The sequence below is a fragment of the Curcuma longa genome, chromosome 2 (assembly GCF_044706935.1).
Source record: "Curcuma longa cultivar G26 ecotype Majalengka, Jawa Barat chromosome 2, ITB_CL_G26_1.1, whole genome shotgun sequence".
NCBI classification, from domain to species: domain Eukaryota; kingdom Viridiplantae; phylum Streptophyta; class Magnoliopsida; order Zingiberales; family Zingiberaceae; genus Curcuma; species Curcuma longa.
In genome coordinates this window covers 9,360,122-9,386,561 of record NC_133862.1, presented here as the reverse complement: position 1 = coordinate 9,386,561, position 26,440 = coordinate 9,360,122, and the positions used below count along the sequence as shown (strand labels likewise).

At 36.0% G+C, this 26,440-nt stretch overlaps 3 protein-coding genes across 4 annotated transcripts in view; 2 read left to right on the top strand and 1 right to left on the bottom strand.

Moving 5' to 3' along the window:
* Positions 1 to 2,476: 2,476 nt before the first annotated feature.
* Positions 2,477 to 6,406, top strand: LOC141820251 (uncharacterized). The gene is made up of 6 exons (XM_074707542.1): positions 2,477 to 2,614; positions 2,709 to 2,918; positions 3,428 to 3,531; positions 3,704 to 3,880; positions 4,692 to 6,085; positions 6,178 to 6,406. Exons 2-6 carry the CDS (start codon positions 2,749 to 2,751, stop codon positions 6,319 to 6,321), a joined length of 1,989 nt encoding a protein of 662 aa, XP_074563643.1. The 5' UTR covers positions 2,477 to 2,614; positions 2,709 to 2,748; the 3' UTR covers positions 6,322 to 6,406.
* A 1,272-nt stretch (positions 6,407 to 7,678) lies between these two features.
* Positions 7,679 to 18,291, top strand: LOC141820236 (pathogenesis-related homeodomain protein). Of its 2 annotated transcripts, XM_074707533.1 has the most exons (12): positions 7,679 to 7,938; positions 8,480 to 8,759; positions 8,826 to 9,000; positions 9,679 to 9,844; positions 9,963 to 10,080; positions 12,333 to 12,445; positions 12,543 to 12,932; positions 13,717 to 13,929; positions 15,778 to 15,867; positions 16,851 to 16,901; positions 17,509 to 17,598; positions 17,683 to 18,291. In XM_074707533.1, exons 2-12 carry the CDS (start codon positions 8,510 to 8,512, stop codon positions 17,959 to 17,961), a joined length of 1,935 nt encoding a protein of 644 aa, XP_074563634.1. In that variant the 5' UTR covers positions 7,679 to 7,938; positions 8,480 to 8,509; the 3' UTR covers positions 17,962 to 18,291. The 2 variants fall into 2 exon arrangements, with proteins under 2 accessions (XP_074563634.1, XP_074563625.1); XM_074707524.1 differs by having other exon boundaries at positions 8,480 to 9,000; positions 17,683 to 18,290.
* Positions 18,292 to 19,439: 1,148 nt separating this feature from the next.
* LOC141821340 (protein TRANSPARENT TESTA 9-like) overlaps positions 19,440 to 26,440 on the bottom strand; it is a 23,483-nt gene continuing 16,482 nt past the window's right edge. Inside the window, exons 13-21 of the mRNA XM_074708755.1 lie at positions 24,818 to 24,925; positions 23,866 to 23,922; positions 23,135 to 23,272; positions 21,507 to 21,612; positions 21,347 to 21,418; positions 21,158 to 21,204; positions 20,443 to 20,599; positions 20,150 to 20,316; positions 19,440 to 19,936 (exon numbers count right to left, since the gene is read on the bottom strand). Coding sequence (XP_074564856.1) covers positions 19,637 to 19,936; positions 20,150 to 20,316; positions 20,443 to 20,599; positions 21,158 to 21,204; positions 21,347 to 21,418; positions 21,507 to 21,612; positions 23,135 to 23,272; positions 23,866 to 23,922; positions 24,818 to 24,925 — 1,152 coding nt within the window. The 3' untranslated portion in view covers positions 19,440 to 19,636. The remainder of the gene's footprint in view (positions 19,937 to 20,149; positions 20,317 to 20,442; positions 20,600 to 21,157; positions 21,205 to 21,346; positions 21,419 to 21,506; positions 21,613 to 23,134; positions 23,273 to 23,865; positions 23,923 to 24,817; positions 24,926 to 26,440) is intronic.

The following is a 26,440-nucleotide window of genomic DNA, read 5'->3' as shown; positions in this document are numbered from 1 at the left end:
ATTATAAAATAGGAAGGAAGATTGTAATATTGATCTTAATGAATTTTGATCATCTGCACTAGATGCACAATTTTGATGTCAATTCTGTCATAGATGAATTTGAGTTTATGAAAAAGCAAAGAGCGCAACTTAGATTGTGTTGAATGTAACTTATTTCTTAGTTAATTCAAAATTTATTTTATTAGTGTGATAATGCGATGTTAAAAATGGCCCTCCCTCGACAAAAATCCTGGCTCCGCCCCTGCATATAGTGCATGACTCAGTAGTTGTCAAAGGGGCGATCGCCTTAACTGCATGATTAGGTCGCTGGTTACGATCAACCATTTTTTTTATTTTTTAATGAAAATATATTTTATAAATGCTCTTTAATTATCAAGATTTATGTGAGCCCTTGATAAAATGCTGAAATTTTTTAATAAATTAATTATTAAAAAAACTGCTATTAATTATTCGAGTGGAAATCAATTATTTACTATTATTATTATTATTGTTATTTTTATTTTCCAATTCCTCCATTTCCACGAACACGCCTCACGGAGTCCTTGTCACCGGTCTTATCCTGGCCAAAAAGCAACGGCGGCGACACGTCTCGTTGCGGTGGGGCCACTCCGACCTCTAGAAATTTATGCCCTTTGGATCTTATTGGGCCACGTAGCGTCGCAATATGAGGGGCGGAGATCTTTCAAAAAAATTATTGGCGTGACTGCGCCGTCAGTTTTGTCGCCGTTCGGTGTGCGTTCGCAGTGGCGTAGGCTGTGTTTTTTGTCGTGTTGGGAATTAAAGAATTAGCGCACCGATTTGTTCGCTTGTTTTTTCAAAGGAATTCGGCCTAAAAAAAGGAACCGGCATCGTGAGGTTGGCCCAACTGTCCCTTGAGCTATTTTAGGGTCGAGGAAAAATCTTACATGTATTCCATATGTTGTAAATTACTAAATGAACTTTCTTGTGGTCCACAATACCCTACATTAATAGCACATTAAAAGTATAAAAATCTATTACTTTCTTCGCTATCAAAAAAAAATCTCTTAATACTCTTTTTTAGATCATACACTATTAAATCATACATTTTTATTTATTATTTTTTAATTTAATATCTTTTTATGCCCCGGAGCATAGCTGAGTTGGTTATGACGTAATAGAGTTGCAAAAGAGGACAAGAGTTCGAAATCCTGACGAAGCCAGGCAACAACACCGTCGTGACTAACTGTAATTTCTCGATTTACCTCCTCACAGATGGTCGTGAGGACGACCGTGTGGGGCCGTTAAGGTGGCGGGGTGTGGTCTGCAATTTCTCGATTTACCTCCTCACAGGTGGTCGTGAGGGTTAAATTTCACCTTTAAAAGAAAATCCTCCTCCGTAATACCTCCTCACAGAAAGTGAGTAATGTGGGATCGACCGTGAGGTCGACCGTATGAGACTGTGTCAAATTTCACCTTTAAAAGAAAATGCTGAAGAGATAAAAAGAAAATTTTAAAATTTCACTACCACTCTTAAAATAAAAATCTCAAATCTTATGCCCATAATGATTTTGAAATTTTTTTGTTAACTTTTTTGATTTCATAAACCTGTTTAAAAATCTTGCATTAGAGTTACCTATCACTATTTTGATCAAATTAAATCTATTTTTTTTAGTTTTCATTTTTAAAGATCGAGGTTTGCATCTTTCTTTTTTGTGTCTTTTCGTCTATCAATTCATTTCTTACCAAAGCTATCTATCTATCTTTTTATTTAATCTATTTTCTCAATTCATTTACTCAAAACATTTTTAATTTATAAAATTATATATAATTTATTTTATTTTATCACAAACAAAATAAAGCTCGAATGGATCAAGGAAGAGTAGAACATCCCCATAAGTTTCAAACAACCACGTTGACAAGTAAACCAAAGTCAATGATGCCCAATCTCTACGTTTGAACAATAAACAAATAAAACTATTAGAATTGTTCTAGAATTTTAAATATTAAAGAATTAAGTTACTTTATTGCTTGCATCCTTCAATATTTTTCAAAAATATTGTAATCTTTATTTTTATCCATTTAAGGCGGTTTTATTTTATTATTTCATTTTGCCTTCTTAGGCAACTGCCCTTAAAAAACAATTTTTAATAAATTTTAAAAATTTTCCAAAAGAGATACTTAACAATAATATAAAGTAAAACGTTTTTCTAGAAACTAATATATATATATATATATATATATTTATTTTTATTATTCACTAATTTAATAATAATAATAATAATAATAATAATAAATTAATTTCTCCCATCTCCCTTCTCTTTTTGGCTCGGTTAATGATGTCACAGGAAGAAACAAAAAATTACAGCTAATTTCGATGGCGACGGCCACAGACTTCAGACTAAAGCAATTAAACTCGTATTTATTTTATTTTATTTTATTTTATGAGGAAAAAATAAATTAATTTATTTTTATTAGAATATTTATTTTACGTCTCATCTTCCTTTCCTCTCCTCTTTCTTCTCTTCCTCTGCTCTCTTATCGACGACCGCACTCCTCTTCCTCCCCTGGATGATGAAGACGAAGCTTCAATTGCTGCCCTTCTCCTCGTCCTGATCTCGTCCAAGGTCTCGCCTTTCATCGCCGTCGGAGCCAGGTATCGGTTTCTGTATCCTGTCTTGCTGCAAAAGTTCAACCTTTTTTTTTTCTTGTTTGTTGACACAGTTCTGCAATTTTTGTTTGTTGATAAGGTAAAGTATTGTTTCGACCCAAAGGCGACAGCTTTCTAGCATGAGGTCTGAGCCGCTCGAAGCGTCGGCTTCGGTGGCCGAGTCGAAGCCCCAGAAGAGATTCTCTAATCTGCGGAGCGTCCGGTGGAGAATCGATCTCCGTGTGCTGCCAAGTTCGCCGTTGGCCACTATTGACGATCTCCGGCGCGCCGCCGCGGATGCCCGAAGGAGGTGAGATTAGATCCGATAGTAACTGCTAGGTTAAGATTGTTGTCTGCAACAATGGGTAATTCATTCGTTTTGCTTCTCTTCTATACGTGCTAATTTAATATACTACTTGTAGTATTATTTGCATTCGGAGAGGAAAAGGTGTATTTTTTTTTGTCTTTTGATCATGAAGAATTGATGATCTTCAAAGAATTTCGGATCTCGCCATCTGAGTGCTGGATTGATAATTTGTCTTTTCTAGAACATAACGATAGTTTATTATTTGGACCATCTTGAATTGTCTATATTCCTTCTTGTTTAGCTGAATGTGTGACGTTGCAACTGATGATTCACGGCAATAATTCTGTATTTGTTTAGCAATCCTTCTTTGTTTAGCTCAATTCTTGATGCTGTTGGATCTAGTTCTATGCTTTAGTTATGTTCAGGTAGCTATAGGAAGATTTGATCGCCGTGCTTTAAATTGTAAGTTTGCATGTCTATGACTTTAATCTAGCTGTTTTCTTTGCTCACAGATATGTAAATCTGAGGCGTCGTCTTATGATAGGTCATCATGCCCGAAAAGAAGGCGATGCATCTGCTAATCGTTTCATCGATGATCCTCTTTCACAAAATCCAGGTATGTCTATGGTCCACATGGTCTTTGTTGCTTCATATGCTTTCTTTTCTTCACTCGTTAGCTTCCAGAGCCACGATGTTATCAGATGATCGTGGTATTTGGTTGAGAATCTTCGGTTTGAGTTCAATGAACTATCGACTTGTATAACATCTTGATAATTTACTGCAAACAGATAGCACATGGGGTCGCTTCTTCAGTTATGCAGAGTTAGGGAAGATGGTCGACCAAGATTTATGCAGGTTGTACCCCGAGCATGGTGACTACTTTCACTCACCCAGTTGCCAGGCTACGCTAAGGAAAGTACTGGTCTTATGGTGTCTGCAACACCCAGAGTATGGTTATAGACAAGGCAAGTTCATGCTGATCTCATGTCAATTTTGTAGGGATCTTTATGCATCATCAAACAATTTTAATAGCATATACGCAGCGGAAAACAGAATTCCTCCAGAAGATCCATGCGAAAAACATACTCGTTTGACGATTCTACTTACTAGAATCAAGGTTACCTTTGATGCGAGCCCTTCGCAATCCCGACAGCAACTCTTGTCTTTAAAGGTTCACGGATCTCAGCACGATCAGTGTGTTCGTGCCTTCACGGTATCCACACGAATACTGAGATGGAGAAGAATCAAACTGTGGTGCTAGCCACAAGAGAAGGTTCGACCAAAGGTGGAAGAGAAGAAGAAGAGAGAGAGCAAGAGCATCCAACAACCCTTCATCAAGAGCCTTTCACCCCTTTTTATATCCCACCATGGGATATGAAGGATGAAAGATTTTTTGACTTTTAGTGATATAAAGAATTAATATTTTATTAACTCTCATGCATCTCATGCATGAAGATTTTCTCCTCTTTTAATAAAGATCATGCATCTCATGCATGATAATCTTTCTCTTCTTTTAAGGAAGATCATGCATCTCATGCATGATAATCTTTTGATAAATTCGAATTGACTTGTGTGACTTGAGTCCAACTCAAGTCTTACACAATCTGAGTTGACTTGAGTCCAATTCGAGTCCAACTCAATCCGAATTGACACTAAGGGCTAATTCTAACAAATTTATCCTAGTTTGATTTTCTTTTCTGGAATTGCTGAAGCTAACTTCTTGGTTGATCTTATACTTTCTCAGTATTTGTCATTGCTTCTGCGTTTTTGTTGCAGGAATGCATGAGTTATTGGCTCCCCTGTTATACGTGCTTCATGTCGACTTGGAAAATCTATCTCGGATAAGAAAACTCAATGAAGATTGCTTTACTGATGAATTCAATGGGATCTCGCTGCCAGAAAGTGAGTTGCATTCTTCTGACAGGATTCGAAGAGTCAGAAATTGGGACTCTGGTATTGAGGTAGAGAGTAATCTTCGCAAACTCGATCCTGATACAAAAGAAATGCTTTTACTGAGTGATTCTTATGGAGCAGAAGGGGAGTTGGGCGCCATCTTGTCTGAAAGGTTCATGGAACATGATGCATATTGCATGTTTGATAATCTGATGGATGGAGCTCGAGGTGTGGTCGCCATCGCAAGTTTCTACTCGACTGTAGTAGGATCGAACACAACCGTCTCTCCCACCATTGAAGCTTCATTGGCATTGTATCATTTGCTGTCCATTGTGGATTCGTCTCTCCATAGTCACCTTCTCGAGCTCGGGGTCGAACCACAGTACTTTGCTCTCCGATGGCTGCGTGTTCTGTTCGGAAGAGAGTTCTGCCTCAGTAATCTTCTGATCATCTGGGACGAACTGTTCTCTTCTTCGAATGATAGTTGCATGGAAAACGATGAAGAGTGCAGATTTTATATTCTACGCTCAGCTCGAGGGGCGTTTATCGCCGCTTTCGCAGTGTCGATGCTTCTTTATCTGAGATCTTCGCTTCTCTCTGCAGAAATCACAACATCTTGCTTGCAGCGGTTACTGAACTTTCCTGCGCATCCCGACATGAAGAAGATCATAGACAAGGCCAAATCGTTGCAGGTGCTTGCTCTTGAATCTACTTCGAGTTTGTCTAAGAGATCGCCATATCTGAGGCCGGATAATTACTGGGAACAGCAATGGAGAGTGTTGAATAAGGATGAAGAACTCGATCGAAAAAATAGCATCTCAAATGCAAGCGGAAGCCTAAAGAAGTCTTCCGTTAGACGAAGACTTTTTGATGACAGTTCTACGATTTCATCCGACGCGAACAGTGAGACGTCTTCTCCGGCAATACTGGCAGAGAATTCCATGGCTGAAGAAACGCTTTCAAATGGGGACAGCTCTACCAATCCTCATGAACTCGATAATGACCATGAAAACGAATCAATGAAAAGCAGCGTGACTTCGAATTCATTCTCCGGCGACAACAGCGAAGAAACAATTTCCATGGATGAAGCCGCTTCATCCGGCGGTGCAGAGGGCCGGAAACCAGCTCCCGGTAAGTTCAAGTGGCTTTGGAGCTTCGGTAGAGGCCATGGCGAAGGAAATCAAGAATCACAACACTCTGAGATTTCAGAAGCCAGAGATAAAAAGGTAATAGACAGTTTGCGAAATCTCGGTCAGTCCATGCTCGACAACATTCAGGTAAACTATGCTTAGCTTGCTCCCAACTTTCTGAAAGAAAAAGCTTGAATTTAGTTGGCAATCATGCATGATGATCTCGCTATCTCGTGCAGGTGATCGAGACAGTCTTCCAGCAAGACAAAGGCAGACTCGATTCGCTGGATAGCTTGTCGAACAACATCGTGAAAGGTCAGGGAAGAGCTATCGTAGCTTTGAAAGAACTGCGGAAGATAAGCAACTTGCTCCAAGAGATGTAAGAAAATTTTGTAATTAAGATCGATTGTAATTACATTCTTCATTCTTCTTTAATTTGCAAGTTATAGAAGTGTATATTTAGTGGTTCGATTGCTTGTAGCACAGCACAACTCTTGATGCTCGAGCAACGTATGATAGATTCGAATCTATTGAAGATTCAAAGTGGTTTACTATGTTTATATCGACAATCATGACGACAAAGTTAATTAAACATCTAGGGGTCGATTCATCTAGTGGGAAGATAATTCTGGAATATTGACTACGGAGTAACATGTAGTTTGCACTTTCAGATTTACCTTGATAATCGATAAAATTTTTTAATAGGATCGGATCAATCACCTCTATGATTAATAGTTTGAAGAACTGGATACTTGAATTATAAAAAAATCATACCATATAAGCATAACACAATTTTTATTGCCCAATTACTATTTACTAACTATTTTTTATATCAGGTATCTAAATCTTACGAGCCAACTAATCTTGAGATGTACGGTTACAACATCACTAGTTGTTCGAATGCCACATGCGTTGCGTGAATTTCGAATCTTAGTTGTTTGGGAGGCTTCTTACCACCATACCATACCTTGGGGGCGTTATTTACTAATTATCATTTTGTAAATATTAGATATCCATATCTTACAATTGACTAATCCTAGGGTAAATGTTCGACCTATAACATTCTGTCCACCAACTAAGTCCAAAAAGCACAATGACTCTTGATGTAGCACCTCAGCTTCACTAATAGTTCAATTGTTATAAGTGTGTCCCACATGAGAATTGAACCCTAGTTGCTTATAGAGACGAAACTAGCGATTGCTAGTTGCTTAGTAAATAGTGCATTTCCACACGGAATGATTGGATCCGCTACAATAACAACCTCAACATCCTAAGTTTGTCTTCCCATTGAAAGAAAATTTTTATAGTGTGACTTAGTTGAGAATCAAATCATGAATTTCTAGATAGTCGGAGTGCCTGCCCGTTGCAACAATGCTTCGAGGGCTATTTCCTAACTAGTTGAATTATAATTGAATGAATATGATGGAAATCATCATAATCTTATATTTCATATTGTGATAAAGAATATCACAATATGTGCACACAATACAAAAATCTCATTTTTAACAAATGACATCTACCAATATTAATTAACAATGATAAGTATTAATTAGATGATATTTTAAGGAGTCCTAATCAACATCTTTGCTATCTCATCCAAGTATTTTTAAAATTTTTTTATAAATATTTTAGAATTTTCTTTTCTGAGAAGAAATATTTTGAGGCTTTTTGTTTATGCCATTGGAAGTATACAAACATTTTGCCGTCTCTCTCTCTCTCTCTCTCTCTCTCTCTCCTGTTCCTACTTCATTCCTAAATCCCACCGGCAGGCACGCCACCTTCAGATTCCCTTCCAGACGCGATTTTGTCAGCGGCTACGCGAGATCGTGATCCCACGGGGAAAGAAGAATTCACGGTGTGTTTCGAGTGTTTGAGCTAAAGGGGAGAAGTCCAAGAGATTTCTTTTGCCGAGATCGTTTTCTTGGAAGTTTTAAAGGAAGGATTTGGGGGGATGATGCGGTGGCGGAGAGAGTGGGGCTGCTTCGTCGGGTCTCCTAGAGGTACGAAGGCGCCTCCTTTGCAATCTAAACACGGATGATCGGCGTCCAATGTGCGTTCTTTGATTAGGACTAATTCGATCGGTTTTCTGATCGTGTTGGACAATGACGAAGTTTTATCGGGCTCCTCGATCCGGTGCTTTACTATTGATCAGAAAACGGATCCTTGTGTACGAATTAGGATGGTTTGATTTATTGGAAACTTGGTTCGGATATTTGTGCTCTTTTACACCAAACTTTTCGTGTCTTTCTTCATTAAATCGTCTTTTGATAAATTCCATTTTCAGAGCGATTGCTCCAGTTTTATGGTCTTTTTAACATACTTGAGAATGTTCTATAATTTTTCTTATTGTCTGAACTGCTACAATGATGTATCGGGATTAGGACTTGCAATTATGAAGCATAGCAAAGACAGATTGTTGAAATTATTACTTTATATTTACAATTGTTTTTATCGATTGAACATTACTTTGAGAAACAAGATCCCGTTGCTGTTCAGTCCGCTAATCAGATTCTGATCTTTCTTGTATTTTTAAATGTATAGGGCTTTAATCAAGAGGATTTAGGGGAAGAAATGAAGTCTCCTGGAAAGAAACTGATTTGCTATCAATCTAGGAAGTCTTCCGTCCTTGAGAAGGAGGCCTATTCTAAGATGGACTCAGAATCCGTAAAGAAGAATTTTCACAGAGTTACCTGCAAGAAAAGATGCAGAACCAAGCCAAATAAGATTTCTAAGCAAAGAAGAATAAGGAGGAAACAGTTGAGCAGCAAATACCCGAAAACTATGCAGAGAATCACTCATCATATCTCTGGTTCAGACCAAGGTACCTCAAAACTGTCAACAGATGAATCTTTTTGTGCTCATAATAAAGGGGCTCTGGAGGTTGCAGCTAACAAGGGAACAATTAAATTATGTAAAAGGAAGAGGCGTAAACGGAAGAGAAAAAATGTAGACCATGATGAAGCCTCTCGGCTCCAAAGAAGGACAAAGTATCTGCTAATTAAAATAAAACTGGAGCAGAATCTTATTGATGCATATTCTGGAGATGGTTGGAACGGCCAGAGGTATGTAGAATGTTGATGATGATATCCTATGTAAACTTACCATTAGACTTTCAGTTTGTTATTGAAATTATTTTGCCTCAAACCATAGAGTTTTCCTTCATGACATCCCAATTAGACATTTTCTATAAAATAGTCATTGTCTTTCAAATTCTTGTCCTCGTGAATAGCATGCCCCATGCAAACTTATGGATGAATCAAACCGTATTCTACTTTCAACATGTCAGATGCTTATATGAGATGAATAGAACTCATCTACTGAATTCAAGTTGGTTTTTATTTGTTAGGTTCAAACTTCCTGGTATTTAGTTATATAAACACGTAGCAAATTGCAGCTTCAATAGTATTCTACTTGAACCAGCATAATACTTGTTAACTCCCCCTATCTTTGGAGTAGTAATTATTTTTTTGAGCCTTTTGAGTCAATAATGAATTTTCATCTGCTCTTTGCTTATGTTCCATACTCATGCAAAATGTCATGTCAAGGGTCACGTTCATACTTTGGATACCTACGGGTGTAGGGACATAGAGGTTGCCATATTCTATAGTCACCCTAGATTTACCAATAAGAGTGTAGATTTATGAATTATTGTGCAACATTTTTTCTCTTAAAATATTTTCTATGAATATCCAAATCACAGTAACTTAATTCTTCCTTGATTCCATGGTATCATTTTGCAGTCGAGAAAAAATTAAACCCAAAAAGGAATTGCAAAGAGCTCAGAAGCAGATAGTGAAGTGTAAACTTGGTATTCGTGAAGCTATTCGCCAGCTGGATTCACTTAGCTGTGAAGGAAGCATTGCAAATTCTTTGATGCATCCAGATGGATCCGTTTTTCATGAACATGTATGTACTTTGCAAAAGCAGTATCAATTTGTTTTTGTATGTCTCAACAACATAATATATTGGTTACTGAATACATTCCAAGGTATTTTATATTGAAAGATTTGTGTTTTTCCACTAGATCTTCTGTGCAAAATGCAGATCAAGTGAAGCTTTTCGAGATAATGACATCGTTCTTTGTGATGGAACATGCAATTGCGGTTTTCACCAAAAATGCTTGGAGCCTCCTTTAGTAAAAAGTTTGTCTCTATCTCTAATCTTTATAGCTCTTGTAATTTGTAGATATATTATCAGCCCATGCAAATAACTCAGACATAGAATTTATGGTAGTCCATCCTTACTTAGCTTAAGTTTTGTCTATATGTAGGGTCTAAAAGGATGTTCGTATCTCCACAATGGCATGATATTGTCCACTTTGGGCCTAAGCTCTCATGACTTTGCTCTTGGGCTCTCCCCAAAAGGCCTCATGCCAATGGAGATATCTTTCATCCTTTTAAACCCATGATCTTTTCCATGTGTTTTAGATATGGGACTATGTTTGCACCTTTGCAACCCAACAATCCCCCCCTCAAACAAAGGACCACAGACCCCCCCTCAAACGGAAAGCTTCTGTTTGATGTCTGAATCCTTGACCCATCAGGACTTCCTGCCCCTCGGTCCACCCTGACCTACTAGGACTTCCTGCCCAGTCGCAACCAGGACTTCCTGCCCCTCGGTCCACCCGACCTACTAGGACTTCCTGCCCAGCCGCAACCAGGACTTCATGCCCCTCGGTCTACCCGACCTTCTAGGACTTCCTGTCCAGCCGCAACCAGGACTTCATGCCCCTCGGTCTACCCGACCTACTAGGACTTCCTGCCCAGCCGTAACCAGGACTTCATGCCCCTCGGTCTACCCGACCTACTAGGACTTCCTGCTCGGTGTCTGGTCCTCTTGATTCAAACACGGGAGCCCCTACTTCCTTTGTTTTTAAGGTTCACCCACATGGTTAGATCCGGATCATGGCTCATCCAGCGGTTAGTCCGGTGAAGAGCGGCTTCGCTCTGATACCAATTGTAGGGTCTAAAAGGATGTTCGTATCTCCACAATGGCATGATATTGTTCACTTTGGGCCTAAGTCCTCATGGCTTTGCTCTTGGGCTCTCCCCAAAAGGCCTCATGCCAATAGAGATATCTTTCATCCTTTTAAACCCATGATCTTTTCCATGTGTTTTAAATGTGGGACTATGTTTGCACCTTTGCAACCCAACACTATATGTTTTCTTGCTTCTTCAGCCAGCTGTTAAATGTTATACTATATTTTCTGCTTGTGAACTTTTTGAATTTGTTTCCTATCTAAGCAATCAAATATGATTACATAACTGCATAAACATCCTCCTTATTCAAGTTTGACAATTTACAGCAATCTTCTTCTGCAGCCTAGCTCTAGATTGTGCCCTATTTTGGTCATGAAGTTATATCGTTAAATTTCTTCTCTCCAAGTTAATTTTGTTGATTATTTAAGAAATCTGTAATAACAAGAGATTTAATTAACTCTATTACTAGTGATACAGTCTTGCATTGAGTTCAATAGAGGTATAAAATCCATGCCAACCCCAAAATGTTGGAACATACACTGCTTAATGATAACGGCAATTTGCTTGTGAAATCTCAATTTTGTGTTGTCTCATGACTACCACAGGTTTGAGAGTAAATATGCATATTTGATAGGAGAAAACAAATTTGACCATCTGAGATCAAAGTTAATACTATAATTTTAGATCATGGTTGGTTTAGCGTGTCATTGATGTCAATTATTACGATACTGAAATTAGAGAGGGCTCATCAAGATGTGTTCATTTTCAAGTTCGATTTATCTCACTGTTGGTTAAAGAAATGTGTCAGAATTTGAGATAAGAGTTGGAGTTGTGTAAAAAATGATTTGAGTTATTGGTAGTGACAGAAATGTAGGATATAAGCTGAAGGTGCTAGTTGTATGGAACCACTAATGTTGATTAATAAACTAAGATTCATTATGTACTTTAAGAAATAGAGTTAGGAGATGGTAATGGCCTCTCAGAGATTTGCGTGCTTGACAATCTTGGATCATGATTTTTCACTTATAAAGGCATTACTTATACAGTTGATAAATCATAGAGGCCTTATATCTCATTTATATCTCAAATTCTACACAATTTAACTATTTTTTTGCACGAGTGCTATGGCCAATTATACTAGTGACATACTGATTTTTATTGATGTAGTCTTTCATGGTATAATTGAGAATATTAATGAGTAATCCTCAAATTCCACATGTTTGGTTTAGTTAAAAACAGTTGTAAAAATGGTTGTGCTTTTGCCAAAGGAATTGTTTCTTTCAGAAGATATTTGACTAGAACTGTACCACATGTTGGTTACACGTTGTGACTAGCTCACATGTTTTGCAGCAACTTCTTTTTCATTGTACCCCAAGTTTCAAATTGATAGTCTAACTCACTTTACTTTCTTTCAGTTCCTCCTGGAGATCAAGCATGGCTTTGCAAATTCTGCACGTGTAAACTGGAAATTCTAGAAGCTATTAATGCACATCTTGATACCTGCTTCAGTGTGAACAGTAGCTGGGAGGTTGGTGCCTAGCAGTGATGATATTTTCAAGTTGTGTTCATGAAAATCTACTTTAAGAAACTAAGAGTGCAGGGGTAATGTTTTGATTCTATAACAGGACATTTTCAAGGAAGCAGCAGCATACTCTGATGCTGAAAATATATGTCCAAGTCCTGGCCATGAGTGGCCTTCAGATGATTCAGGAGATGAAGACTACAATCCTGACATAAATGAAAATAGTAACAGCAGATCAGGCATTGAAGAAAATGCTTCTGATGATTCTGATTCTCTTAGTAGCCTATTCTGTTCGTCTGATAGAGCTATTTCACATTCTGATTTAGAATACTACAGTTGTCATGAAGAACCTTTTTATGCAATGAGAAGCAAGAGCAAGGCTGACCAACTTGATTCCTTGGACAACTTTGATTCTGGTCAAAGCAATGAGTGTGATATTATTGCCAACTACCGTCGGCAGCGGAGAGACGTTGACTACATAAAGCTTCATGATGTGCGTACCATGATTTTCAGTTGCCTATAGTAGTAATCTAGTAGGCAATTATTTTGCAACATCTAATTTGGCTAACATTTTTGTTTGTAGAACGACCTAGTAGAATTCTATGTGAAGCACATTTCGTGCGATCTAGCTTTCATGACTGGAACAAGGAAATTAAATGACACTCATGGGAAAATACTTGTATGCATGATGAAACACTAATAAACAGATACACCTATCAACTTTTAGATTGAGAACTTCAAGCATCAACAATTTTTTCTTGAATAAAATAATTGTTGTTTCTATTCAGCTATCATCTGATTCATTACTGCTTTCTACTAATACAATGGCCTTAGGAGTTAATTGCTTTATAAGATGTTATGTTCTATAACTAACATTCAGAACTAATATGTGCCTTTCACTTGCTTACTGAAATATGCATTTATCTAATGTTCTTTTCCTATAAATTGGAACCATCTTGTCGATGAGGTATAAAAAGTTCTTGTTTTGACCTTTAGATTGCTTCGGAAATTACATTTGTAGGCAAGAAGTCATGGAATCCATATTGAAAATGTATTTTACTGCTTTATGAGTTTAAAATTTCTTTCAAAAATTTGCAATATTTTGGTCCTTTTTTTTTTTTTTTGCAAAAATACTGATTTTTATTAAACCAAATACATACAGGCATTTCCTCTGTCGCTATCTACTAAACATTTTTCCTTTATTGAATATCTTCGTTACAGCTTCTAGCGATGATATTTGAAGTCACTGCACATCATTACTCTGCTGCTATTTGCAGGAAATGTTTGGGAGGGAACCACCTGAAGATGAGACACAAAGTGAAGACGAAGACTGGGGCCCTAAGATGAGAAAGAGAAGGGTTGACACATCAACTGACATCTGCATGACCAACTCTGTGACTGAGGATGTGTGTTCACATCTAGGGCCAATAAATAGATTATCAAGCAACAAGAAGAGACAAATTTTCCGGATACCTCCCGAGGCAGTTGAGGTAACCAGCATTGCTTTTAAAAAAATCTTTTATTTTGTATTTTGTTCCTTTTGCAAGTCTGGATCTTTTTGGAAATAAATGCTATTATACCAACATAATAATTATTTCTATAAAAAAAACCTAAGAATTATTCCTTGTAGGTGTTACTGCCTCAAGTAATAAGATGAACCATGGACTCCAACATTATAGACAATGAGACCTAAAACCAATAAAACAAAATAAGGTGCAAATAAATATAGATTTGTATTGTAAAGGAAGACTTTTCTTAGATATATGTAGCTATTCCAACTCTTAATGCTGCATTGATGAAGATGTTTGATATTGGTATTACATGTCCCAAGACAAAAGGTTCTATAGGAAATATAAGCAAGGTGCTTCTGGTGTTCAACAGTGAAGATGTTTCTTTGGTACAAGACTATCTTATTTCGTATACAGCAATTATGGATGCACTTCTTCAATCTATGTGCATCTCATACCCAAGAATTTCAGTTGTTTCATGCACTATTGCATTTATGTGATTCTGTGGTTTCAGCATCATCCTTATCTGACTGCCTTAATCTTCATCTATCATGAAACAATCATCACTGAGGAGAATGGTGAAATTTTGAGATAAACATAAAACCTTAAAACCTATGTTATGCATTACAATGATGCATTTCCTGTTGCTTCTAACTATAATCACTTTTTTCCTATTCTATTGTTATCTTAAGTTTGATATGCACTCAAATGACAGTTACCTAAACAATTAGGTGCAAATAATTGTAGGGTGTTTGCTCTTGTCAGCAGCTGATGATTCCCATAATCATTAACTATCGTAGGATGAATCATCACGATCAAGCTCTTCAAATGTCTTACTCTAATATTGAAGTCTATGCCTCAGATCTGCCAACATGTTGTGTGTGCTTTTCTGATCCCACACAAGCACAACAGGGGGAGCATTGGAATGATCACTCATGTAGGTGCAATTTGCACATTTTAAGCCCCTATGAATCTTCTTTATGGATTAAAATGATTTGCAATGAAAGGAAGATAGATGCTAAGGAAGAAAGGAACTAGTGGGGAAACATCTCTGTTTACTGGTTTTAGAATGCTCTCTCATGCAGGTGCAACTTGCACACTTCAAGCCCCTATTAATATTCTTTAAGGATTAAAGTGTCTTACAAGGCAAGGAAGATAGATGACTAATGAAGAATGGAGCTATATATGGTTGTAGAAACATAAATTTGATTGTCAAGTGGCAATTAGCTTTAAGAGTCCAAGATGCATCAGACATTGACTGAATTTTCTTGATTCAGGAAAATTAGAGTCCCACTCTGACAATACAAATGCAGTTAAAAGTCTATCCTTGTTTGACTGCTTTTTTCATTCACACTTTGTTGGTACTTATTATCATTTTGCCTTGGCATCTAAAGTAACCTCCTGTGTTTTATTTTTTGTCCTGTGGTTAAGTATGGAAACTAGTATTGGTAGACATAGACACTCAATAGTAGGTATAATTTTGACTATTTACTATCCATGACAATATTAGTTTCTAATTGTCTACTTGGATTAGCCTAGAGACATGAACCAAAATTGGCAGCTTCAAAATAGTTTGTTGGAGAATGGCATAAGGTAGGACTGAAGGGGGGTTACAATTTGAGAGACTACAAAAAACCCATAAAAAAAAAGATGAGGGAAGAGCATCAAGAATGTGAAGACTGCTGCTGGTGCCATAGTGTTCATGTATTTCCAATTTATTTTCATTAATAAATTTATTTCAATTTATGTTCATTGATAAATTTTTAAGATTTGCTCTAAAGTAGACTCTGTTTGCTTCATGCATAATTATTTTTCTATTTGCTACAACAGAAACTTCGCATAGCTTTTTCTGAAAATGAACTTCCTTCAAGATCTGTGAAAGAGAGCCTGTCTAAACAATTGGGCATTTCGTCTGAAAAGGTACAGTATTTCATTGTCCTTGTTATATCTATCTTTTGAATGGGACAATCAAGTCATTCTATAATAATATATACCCCTAAGAATTGAGCATTGCTCCCAAAGGATCCCTTTGAGAATATTTGAATTTCTTCATATCCATACACTGCAAATTCTGTAATTTATCTTTGCTCGAACTTTACATGATATTCAGCCTTTCCTTTTCTAGGCTTGTGATGCATGTCTCGGCATGCTATTCAACTTGTCTCTAGTTCAAAAAAGAGGAGAAAAAAGGCATGTTTAAGGTCCAGCCAAGTAATTTGGGACGTCACAGCCTGATAATGTGTTAGATTTTTGAGTCACTGGCTGAATTTTTATTAAAAGTTGCATCTTTGTTACAAACTAATTTGGGAAACCACAGCCTCTTACCATGCTCCTTAGATGGGTGTTCCCATGAGCATAAATTTTTTTTGTATAGATATATATTGTATTTCTGTGTATTTAAATATTCATGCCTATATATATGTCCCGGGTGGATCCATGTTTGTGGCTTTTGTATATGCATATTCGTGATTCTATGTTATTAAATGTGTGTGCCTATATCTATGAGCCTGTGGATCTATGTTTGTGGTTTTGCAAGTGATCATTTGCCACTGTTTACTCTCTTTTCTACTGCAAAAAGTTTTTTTCTCTTTGCCAATTCTTTGACCTTGTGTTATAGTTTCATGTCTTAAAAGGTCCGGGAAGAATTATTCCCTTTGATCTAAAATTATCCACACTGTCCACTGTCTCTTCTCACATCAAAACGAACTTTGCATAAGGCTTAAGTTTTCTTTCAGAGTGCCTCATCTTAGTGTGGCACAAGAGCTCGTCACTATCTTACACTAGATAAAGGTAAGTATAGTGTCCTATATTATGCTAACATGCCGTATAGGAACTTGAAACTACGTTTTAGGAGACTTAGTATCTTGATTAATCTAAACCAACTTTTTAACTTCCATTTGCAGGTCAGCAAGTGGTTTAAGAATGCAAGATATGCTGCTCTTAAAATGAGAAAGGTCACTTTGCTCTCTTTTTTACTACATAGCTTTGAATATCTCGCATCTGCTAATTAAAAATTACTTCATTTAACCTAATTAGTGAAACCTTGATCAGAATGCAAGAATTTTTTTTCCCCTGGAAAATGCTACATGCTTGATTATTCATGGGATGGTTCTTTATTCTTATTTGGTAATTCTAGAAACTTTTTCTTACACTTTCATATGTATCCCTGTTGACCTTTTATGAAGATGGACGGGTGACAAATGCAAAGAACATCATTGTGCAAGCTATTGATTGCTTGCACAAATGATAACAACTATATTATATTCAATCTTTGGCTAATCAAAATATGTATTTCTGACAAAGTTTAGTATAGAAAGAAAAACTGTTGGTGTCAAAGGATTAAACAGTTGTCATGGGACATTTGTCATTCACTGCTTCTCAGCAGAAGGATATTTCATTCCAAGGGCTTCCATTGTGAATCCTCATGCTGTATCGGACCTTTCCTTCATGTTGTAATGAATAAACTGAAGAGAACCGTAGTATGATGCTTGCATTTAACGGGAGAGCAAGAGATACAAGCACTAATACCATCAACTGCTTTCTGTTCTGGTGTTGCTGCAGAATCTGATAAACAATCCTGTTGGGAATCAGTGTTCGTCTGAGTCCATGAATGAGAACCTGTCAAAGGCATTTGGCCTACCAGATCATCAGGTAAGACAAACTTTGCAGGATACAAGCGTAGCCTGACTGCCATTATCTCACGGTTGTGACTGTTTTCATGTCTCTCTTTTGAAGATGAGGAAATCATTAGCACAGCCGAGCGGTCAAAAAAGGGTGAGACGAGAGAAGGCAGGCAGCAAGAGCGGAGCTGATCGCAAGATTGGCAAGAAGAAGAACATTGAGCATCTGAACTTAACTGAGGTTGAGAGGCTATGCAGACTGCAGGATAAACTTCAAGACTTGAAGAAGGCATTGATGTCATACTTGGATGAGAAAGAAATGACCACCAAGAACTGTGTCCTAGAACAGAATGTGATCTATGTTCCAGTTGCTGAAGTAAGGGAGAAATCATGACATGACCTTGCCTGATGTGGTTAACACCTAAATCATCTTATCGAGAAATCTGTATTTGTATGATCATCAAGATTGTTACATGACGAAATATACGCGGCCAGGGAAGATACAAGTCATTGAGAGCTAATGTGGCATTTCTGCTGAGAAGAATTGACAAGGATTAAGATCTTACTGAAAGAAACAGACAGATATCCAAACGATGAATTTGATCGATTTGTATCGTATTTTGCTCAATTAAAATAATAATCCATGTCTTTTCAGTTTATTATGGTCATTTTTTTCTTTTCTTTTGCTTATTCTTCCATACTTTTGTTCATTAGTATCTTAAAAGGGGAGATGATAATGAAATTCTCAAGCCCTTGTGTGTTTCACCATTTGATATGAGCATAACTTTTCAGGTTTAATTAATGTTAAATTCCTTTTTAAGATTTTTATTTTGTTGTCGAGTATCCCTCTTCATCAATAAATAAGTCAATTAAGTGGTAATTTAGAAATTTAGATGGCAATTTGAAAGGGTAAAAATAGGTATTTTGATTTTAAATAGGGGGAATTTTAACAACAAAATATAAATCTTGGAGCATTTTAAATAGGGGCATTTTAAAAAGTTAATAAGTGGTAAGGACATTTTGAAAATTACTCTTATTTCAAAAGGATTAATTAATTAATTGTCTTACGAACTTTAATTTTTTAAAATAAACTATCACATATTTTAATATTAAACAAATAGAATAAGTACTCTTAATCTTGAACAAATTTGTTGTTTTCTTAACATTTTATATGTTTCAATAATGCTAAAAATACAGCTATAATGTTTTAGAAGTAATTAAGGCTAATATCAGTTTAATAGGGTTGATTTGTATGGTCATGAGTAGCCCCTGGAGTATTATTAAATTGGTTAGTACGAGACAGACTTGTTGAAGTGGGCAAGGATCGAATCTCGATGAAGCCGAGACAATGTCCTTCTCAAATGTAGCGACCAACTGTAGCTTTCTGATTTATCTCCTAGCAGATAATTGTGGAGCCGAACTACTGGGATAACGAATTTCACTTTTTATTGAAGTAAACACGATCTCTAAAAGACCAAACCTTTCCTGATTCAATGGTCGTTAGAATTATGAATAAATCAAACATTCATAAATAAATTTGATGTTCATGATAGAACTTATTTATATTTTTTTAATTACATACAACTTATTTATATTCTTTCATTACATACCAATCAATTAAATAAATAAATTTATATAATTTATTAAATTAAACGCATAATATATATTCAACTAGTTAATATTGAATAATATTAATGAATGTTAACATTTATGAATGATATTCATGAATCATTTTCATTAATAAAATTCTTATCGCTAAATAAACATCTTTAATATATAGTGAGAAATCACAACAAAACTTACCAAAGGGAGATCGATTTCACAGGGATAATTACGTCCTTTCACATTTTCTCCTTTTATTTTTAATCCCTTTCCACGTCAATATTTATCAAAGCATAATTCTCAACTTATCCACTAATAACAACCGTAGAAATCAAAGAGCAAAAAAATGTAGGTAGATTCATCTCTAAACCTTTTTCTTTTGCTTATAAAAAGACAATTGAGAACCAAATCTACACAATTACAAACACTCAACTTTGAAAGCAATAACAAAGTAAAAGAACAATCAATCAATCATTAGTCGTATGAAGGGTGCAGAGTTCTGGAGCCGCACTCACACCAGCTCCATCAAGTTGAAGCAAAGGCTTTAATCTTTGTTCCACCTCACTGCGTTGCATCTTGAGCTCTTCAATTAGTGCAGACTCGGCCGCTTTGCAAGCTTGCTCATCCTGGAAAGCTAATGTCCATCGCCCATCACTGAAGTCCTTCGCTTGGTTGAACATATCGAACTTGGAGGGATCGATGAACGGCAAAGTCGATGAGCGAATGCGTAAATGTAACCATGCAGGATGCTTTTCATCTATGAATGGCTGGTCCAAGTAACACATACAATAGTTATTTACATTTTTCTTCCCTTGAGAAAAAAAAATCAAAATGCAACTTGCAAAATCAAAATTTTTTGACTAAACCCTTTTAAGATGAAGTGTTGAGAAACCAGGTTGCTGAATTTGTAAATTAAACAGGTTTCGGCATGCCGTATGAATTAAAGAATTGAGCTGAAAAGAGTTTGTATATGTACATACATTAGAAGCAGCCAATGGTGCGATGGCCTGAACAACTCCGCGTTGCTGCTCTTGAGGCAATTCTTCAGCTAGAATAACCCACCCAGATGTGCCTCTAGATGTTGCCAAAAAACTGTAATTGTTCTCCTTGCCGACTTCAAATGATATTCTACAAGGTATTGCATTGACTGCGACAATCAAAAGGATAATGCTATAAGATTTGAAGCCACTTCAGTGCAATATATTGAGTATTACAAGTTAAATACATGTGATAATCAAAACTATGAAGAAAAAGAGAAGTGGCCATGTCATACCTAAGCTAATTTTAGAACCAGGTTTTGGCATAGTAGCATCCAAGAAGGAGGTTTTAGTTCTGGAGACAACAGGAGAATTGACTGGAGTATAAAGATAGGGTAGATCAGGTAAGTTTACTCCTAATGCCAAAAGTAGTTGGCGCTGAAGAACAAAAACCTAGAATAGCAATATGAATGGGTTAGGGTGAGAAATAGATATGGAAAACCATTAATATAGCATGAACAGTATGTACGATACCTTAGAATGCTTTAAAGTTTCGAGAGTTTCGAGTTTCAGGTTTCAGAAAATTCTATCGCTAAGATTCTAGAGTGGTGCCTATTACTTTCTAAATCCCTTTACAACCAAACATTTAACAATGAATAACCATCACTAACAACGTAGTCTATTCACAAGGAAAACTAGATAGGATATCTGAGCAAAAGGTCATGGAATCGGCAAAAACAAAATAACTAGTATTTCCTCAAAAAGTATTGAAGATTACACTTCCAACATATCTTATAACTTTTTTAGGATAAATATTTTACCAATTACAGTTGACTAGACATGGAAAAAACTCACAAGCGTTTAACACTGAATAACTGAAAAAAGTAGCAAATAATTATTTAGAGGCATGCATCTCATTATTATAGTGTTTTCATTATTGGATTCTCACGGTCACAAGGCTCACAACCAACAATCAGATACTGCCCGATATTATTGAGAAAAAAAACCAACCTTGATAGTCTCACACATTTTTCCTGCAGCAGCAAAAGAGGATTCACCTGACATGTTACGTTGATATTAATAACCATAATGAAAATCTTTTTGAAGTAAACTTCAAAATGAACAAGAGGTTTGCTATTCATAATAGAATAGTATATCACTATATATATACTACTGAAAGGCATGCTTTGTAAATCTAACCTCCAGAAGAGAATGCATGAGAAGGAAATAAAATGGACTTGGAATCTTTTGCAGGTGATGAAGCCTCAATCACTGATTAGAATGACGATAAAGTGAAGTATCAAACTTGCAATTTGTAACCTGAAAATAATGCCTAACGCTCAACATGATCCACAATTACCTTTCTTGCAGATATTCCATTTGTCTTTAAGAAGAGGTATCAGGACATCACACCAATATCCATTGATTTCCTCCAAAAGGTTGCCAGCAGATAACTTGTGTGAGTCCTATAGACAGGATATTGAATTTTATGATGAAAATACAAATGAGTTGCACAACTACATGAGCACAGATCTGCAAATCAGCTACAGTAGAAAATGAGTAAGATACTCTAATAATCTATCTTAACAAATTGATTAGGAATGGTGGATCTAGTCCTTGGAGAAAAGGCAGCAACTTTATGTATGAAGAGATAAAAGAACAGACAGACCAAATAAGAAAAGAAATCCAAATTTTTTCTGAGGAAAGGGAAAACAACTTTAGTTAGCATTCTAAGACAACTGTCCTAAAACAGATTTCATGCAGAATTACGAATCTTAGACAGCAACTTGCAAAAGGACTTACACATATTCTGACATCTTAAGTCCAAAGCAGCAATATTTCAAATACCAACCTTATACAAAATAAACCAGTAGGTGAAAATGAAACATGAAACAAAGATGATTCATCCCATACCTTCACTGACTCTTATGCATCATGGTAAGATACTCGTTTAGTACTACTTGTGATATATGAAACCACTATTATGAAGGTTTAAAATATTATTCCATGAAAGAGTTCTAGTCTCCGGCCTAAAGGGTATAATTTTAGTGCCATATCATGTTGACACTCAATGCGTTTCGGCAATGCTTCAAAGCATTTCGTGATTAACTTGAATGAATTTTATCCTATAATGTCCATCTATTTATCTAGCAGCCCAACTATATGTCTATAGCAATTATAAATTCTACTGAAATAAAATTTACCAGTAATAAATAACGAAAATATATAAAGCCTCTCAACTAATGATACTACCTTGCCAATACCAAAATGAATAACATGCATCGAATGAGAGCATTGATTCTTGTAGCATCCTACTAACATTAAACAATAATCTTCCAAAGCAAATATTAAATAGTACTCCCAAGATATCTAGCATTGAAATTAATTTCTCCACATCTTCAAGCAATACCAACCAAGACAGGCCTTATCTCAATCAATACTAAGGTTTGAATTCTCATTTAGAACAAGGGTTTCAGGCCCTCGTGCGGACTCTCTAGCACCAATGTAATTGGCACAGGTGCATGGAAACCTTGCATGAACTATTCGAAATCGTTGTTGTAGTTTCCAAAGTCATGAACATCACAAAAGTTGACCTCATCGTGCTGTTCAGGCAGGTTCTCCTAACGTTGAGTGTGTTTCATCGTCTCAAACAGATTTTGTATGCCGGTAGGAGAATGATTTTTTAATCCATTTTCAGTACCACTAAAATTCTGCTGATACGGGTGGCACAGTGGCATTTATGCATGCTGATACAATATCTATTTTGATTGGCAATCAAAACATATGTTCATGCTACTAGGACCTAGCAACAGCAACCAAGAAAGATGCAATAAATAAGTCAATTATACTTTCTAGTCACCAAGTAAATTTGGGAAGAGATCCTATAAAAGTTCATGCATTATCTCAATAGACAGTATTAAGATTTCATCTTGCAACATGGAATTTCAAATAAAATGACTCAAAGAAAAAACAAAAGATCAGTTGTACCTCTAGTTGTTGAAGATCAAATGGAGAACAATCTTCCTCATGATAAGGAAGGAGCTGTTTCATAATCCAACCACCAAGCCATAATATATCTGCAGATATGTTGGTCCTGCAGAGAAGATGTAGCAATGCATTGAACACCTACAACAATGATATCAACAAAATTAACAGTAATCATTCTTAATTAAACAAACTAAAATCATATTTAAGGAACCAATTATAAACAGTACTCAAAACAATTTTGTCTGAGTTCTATTTTTTTCAAAAGACGGAATTTGACTAAGAAAGTTCTTCAATTGGGTGATCCATACATCATCAGTTGTGAAATAATACTGCTAACTATCATCCTGCCTCTTTGTGCACATCTGAAACTATAAATGTGTAGTATACATACTGTGGTGTAATTATTTATAGCAATACATTAGCAAGTAGATTTCCAAATTCTACCCTCCCTTCCCTTAATTAAATGAAGAGTGTTTCCATCCATTGGCCTGGTTAAATCATTCAACTTTCATTCTCAATCCAAACTAGAATAGTTATTGCTAGATGGCTGATCCTGGAAGATTACTAGTTGTACATTGCACAGTTAGTTCAATAAATATCTTTAGACATGAAATTAGCAAATAATCATAGTTATTCAAGAAAAGGCAGCAGGAAAGGTAAGTAATAACTAATAAGTATAACCCAATGAAACATAAGAGGAAAGCAGAAGGAAAGCAAGAGATATAGTATACCTGATATGTATGTATTTTTGAATTTATTTCACTTTTGGGATGGCAACCATATTTATCCTGAGAAGCTAAACAAATAAAATATCACAAATTCTGCAAGTAGTTTAAAGCCTTAGTAAATGATGCAGCAGAGTGCATATTAACTTCATCCTGATGGTTCAAGATGATCATCTCAAAGCAAGCTAAAACCAATACAATCAATATATTGTAATATTGTATAGTTATATAGGAGGGATATTGTAGGTACTTAATTATTGCAATGTGTGTGCATGTACTCGTGTGTGTGTGTGTGTGTGTGTGTGTGAGAGAGAGAGAGAGAGAGAGAGAGAGAGAGAGAGAGAGAGAGAGAGAGAGGGAGGGAGGGTATCTGGAGTTGAAAACTCAACCAAATATTTGCCTTCACATCTTATAACACCTGGTGGATAAAAAGGAACCTGATACAACAAATGTTTGGATTGGACTGGAGGTATCTCAGTGGGATTACAAAGCAGTCATATAACACAAGCACAAAGTCTATCAACAGTATATGCATTGCAAACCATAGAAGTACAGATCCTTCAAAGAGTTCATTCAATGCAGTTCCACCTGTGCTTCTTTAGCTAAGTGTTCTCTAAAGTAGAATACAAGTCTAATTTAGCTATCATGAATAAACAAACTATTAAATTGTTTCAACATATTGAAGTAGGAATAGAACTACTACGCATTGAACGACTGCTCCACCAGAAAAAAATACTGGCATTGACACCCATCTAATCCAGTAACATCTTTCATAGAAACATCTCCCAGAGGAATAGAAATATAAAATACCATCAGCAAAGAATGCAATATATCATGGTACCAACTAGAGACACTGAGAAGCATTTAAGTAAACAAACAAGAAGAAATTAATAACCAAACAAATCTTTAAAATTGCTGAGGTCCACTAAATCGGAGGTTCAAGTTGAGATGACATCACCTTGAGCTTTTGCAGGTATCCACTAAGTTCAGTGGTTATATTATCCTTTGACATGCTAACCTTAGAAATTAGTTTTTCCTCCCTGGTTTCTTCACCCACCAAAGCTTGCTGCAGGAACAGGAAGCAGTATTACCATTTTTTTAAACATATCAATGGAAAAATCCATATATAAAGAAAAATCCAAAGCATGCTCCTTGCTGTGTATGTAAATTTTGTCACACCACCTACACAAGTAAAAATATTCAACCCTTCTACAAGAGTAGTAATAAAAATTCAATGCAGCAAATTTATTGGCCATCAAATTTAAGGACCATCCACCAAAATGAGGAAACCAATCTGCTTCAAACCACTCTCAAACATTTGTTCACTCTCTTCATGCTCACTCTTTTTTAAGATAAATAGAAAAAAAGGTGACAAGTATTTTTTTTTATTAAATAAAATGGTTGTTTATTAGAATTTTTAAGATAAATAAGTCCTAGAACAAATCTTATTTTGAATGTATAAAAGATATTAGGATCTCATGTATTGAGATATCTTCAACTTAAGAACTTTTTCCTCTTGGTGAGTTGTGATTGAGTTTAAATCCAAAAGCACTGATGATTTAGTGCCCTTATGCCACTTGTCGCAATATGCAATCTAATGACTGGAGATGTCTACAGGGATGAAGAAGGCATTGCTACTGCAGGAAGGAGGAGGTTACTTGCTATAAACTCCTAATTGAATTTGAATGAATTTGTCAAGCCTACTCTTATCCCTTACATAGACCTCTGGTTACATCACACTAGTTCACCCAAAACTGTTGGGCTGCACCATTTTAACCATACCTCAATCATTGGTAGGTAATCCAATGGACCAATCATCACACATGTATGAAGCATGCTGTCATAATAATAAATACACATCTCAACATGCATGTGTGTTAAGTTCGCCAATGAAGCGCCTCACTTATGCCACATAAACTTTGTTTGTCATATGGGTGGCCATGTCAACACCTATTTATTTATACTTGTCATGTGTGTGTTGTGATGTGCTAACTCATCATGTTCTTTGAACATGCTTCCACCATATTGTCTCCTCCAAAATCGCTTTTTACATGACCTTACTGTATGGGCATAGTTACATGTAAATGCCTCCAACTTTTTTTAGTTAAATTAGATGTGCAACTAAAGTTCCCATATGAGCTTCCAATGAACTCTTCTTCCTTGTTTTTAGAAGTAATTTGGGAAACTTTTATTTTGAAAACATGTCCAAATTTTCCAAATAAGAAGCTCAAGATGATCAAAATATAAATTGTTTATACTTTTTGGAAAGAAGTCCAATAGCAAAATAACATCCAGTGTACTAGTTTATTTGATGTAGCACAACAGACGAACACTTCTCACTAGAGAAAAGTTAGCTTCTTACTCAAAGAAAAGAAAATTGAAGATTGTATTAACTCAAAATTGTAAAATGCATGGGATGATAATGCTTTCTATAAATTGATAACATGACTTAATCTTCATAAAATAAATTCTCAGTTTATCCCAATAAAAACTCTAATTATTCAAATAAAAACTCTAATAGACTTTTCTAAAATCCCTAACCTTATTTGTAAAATATAAAAATCCAAACAAACTTTTAAAA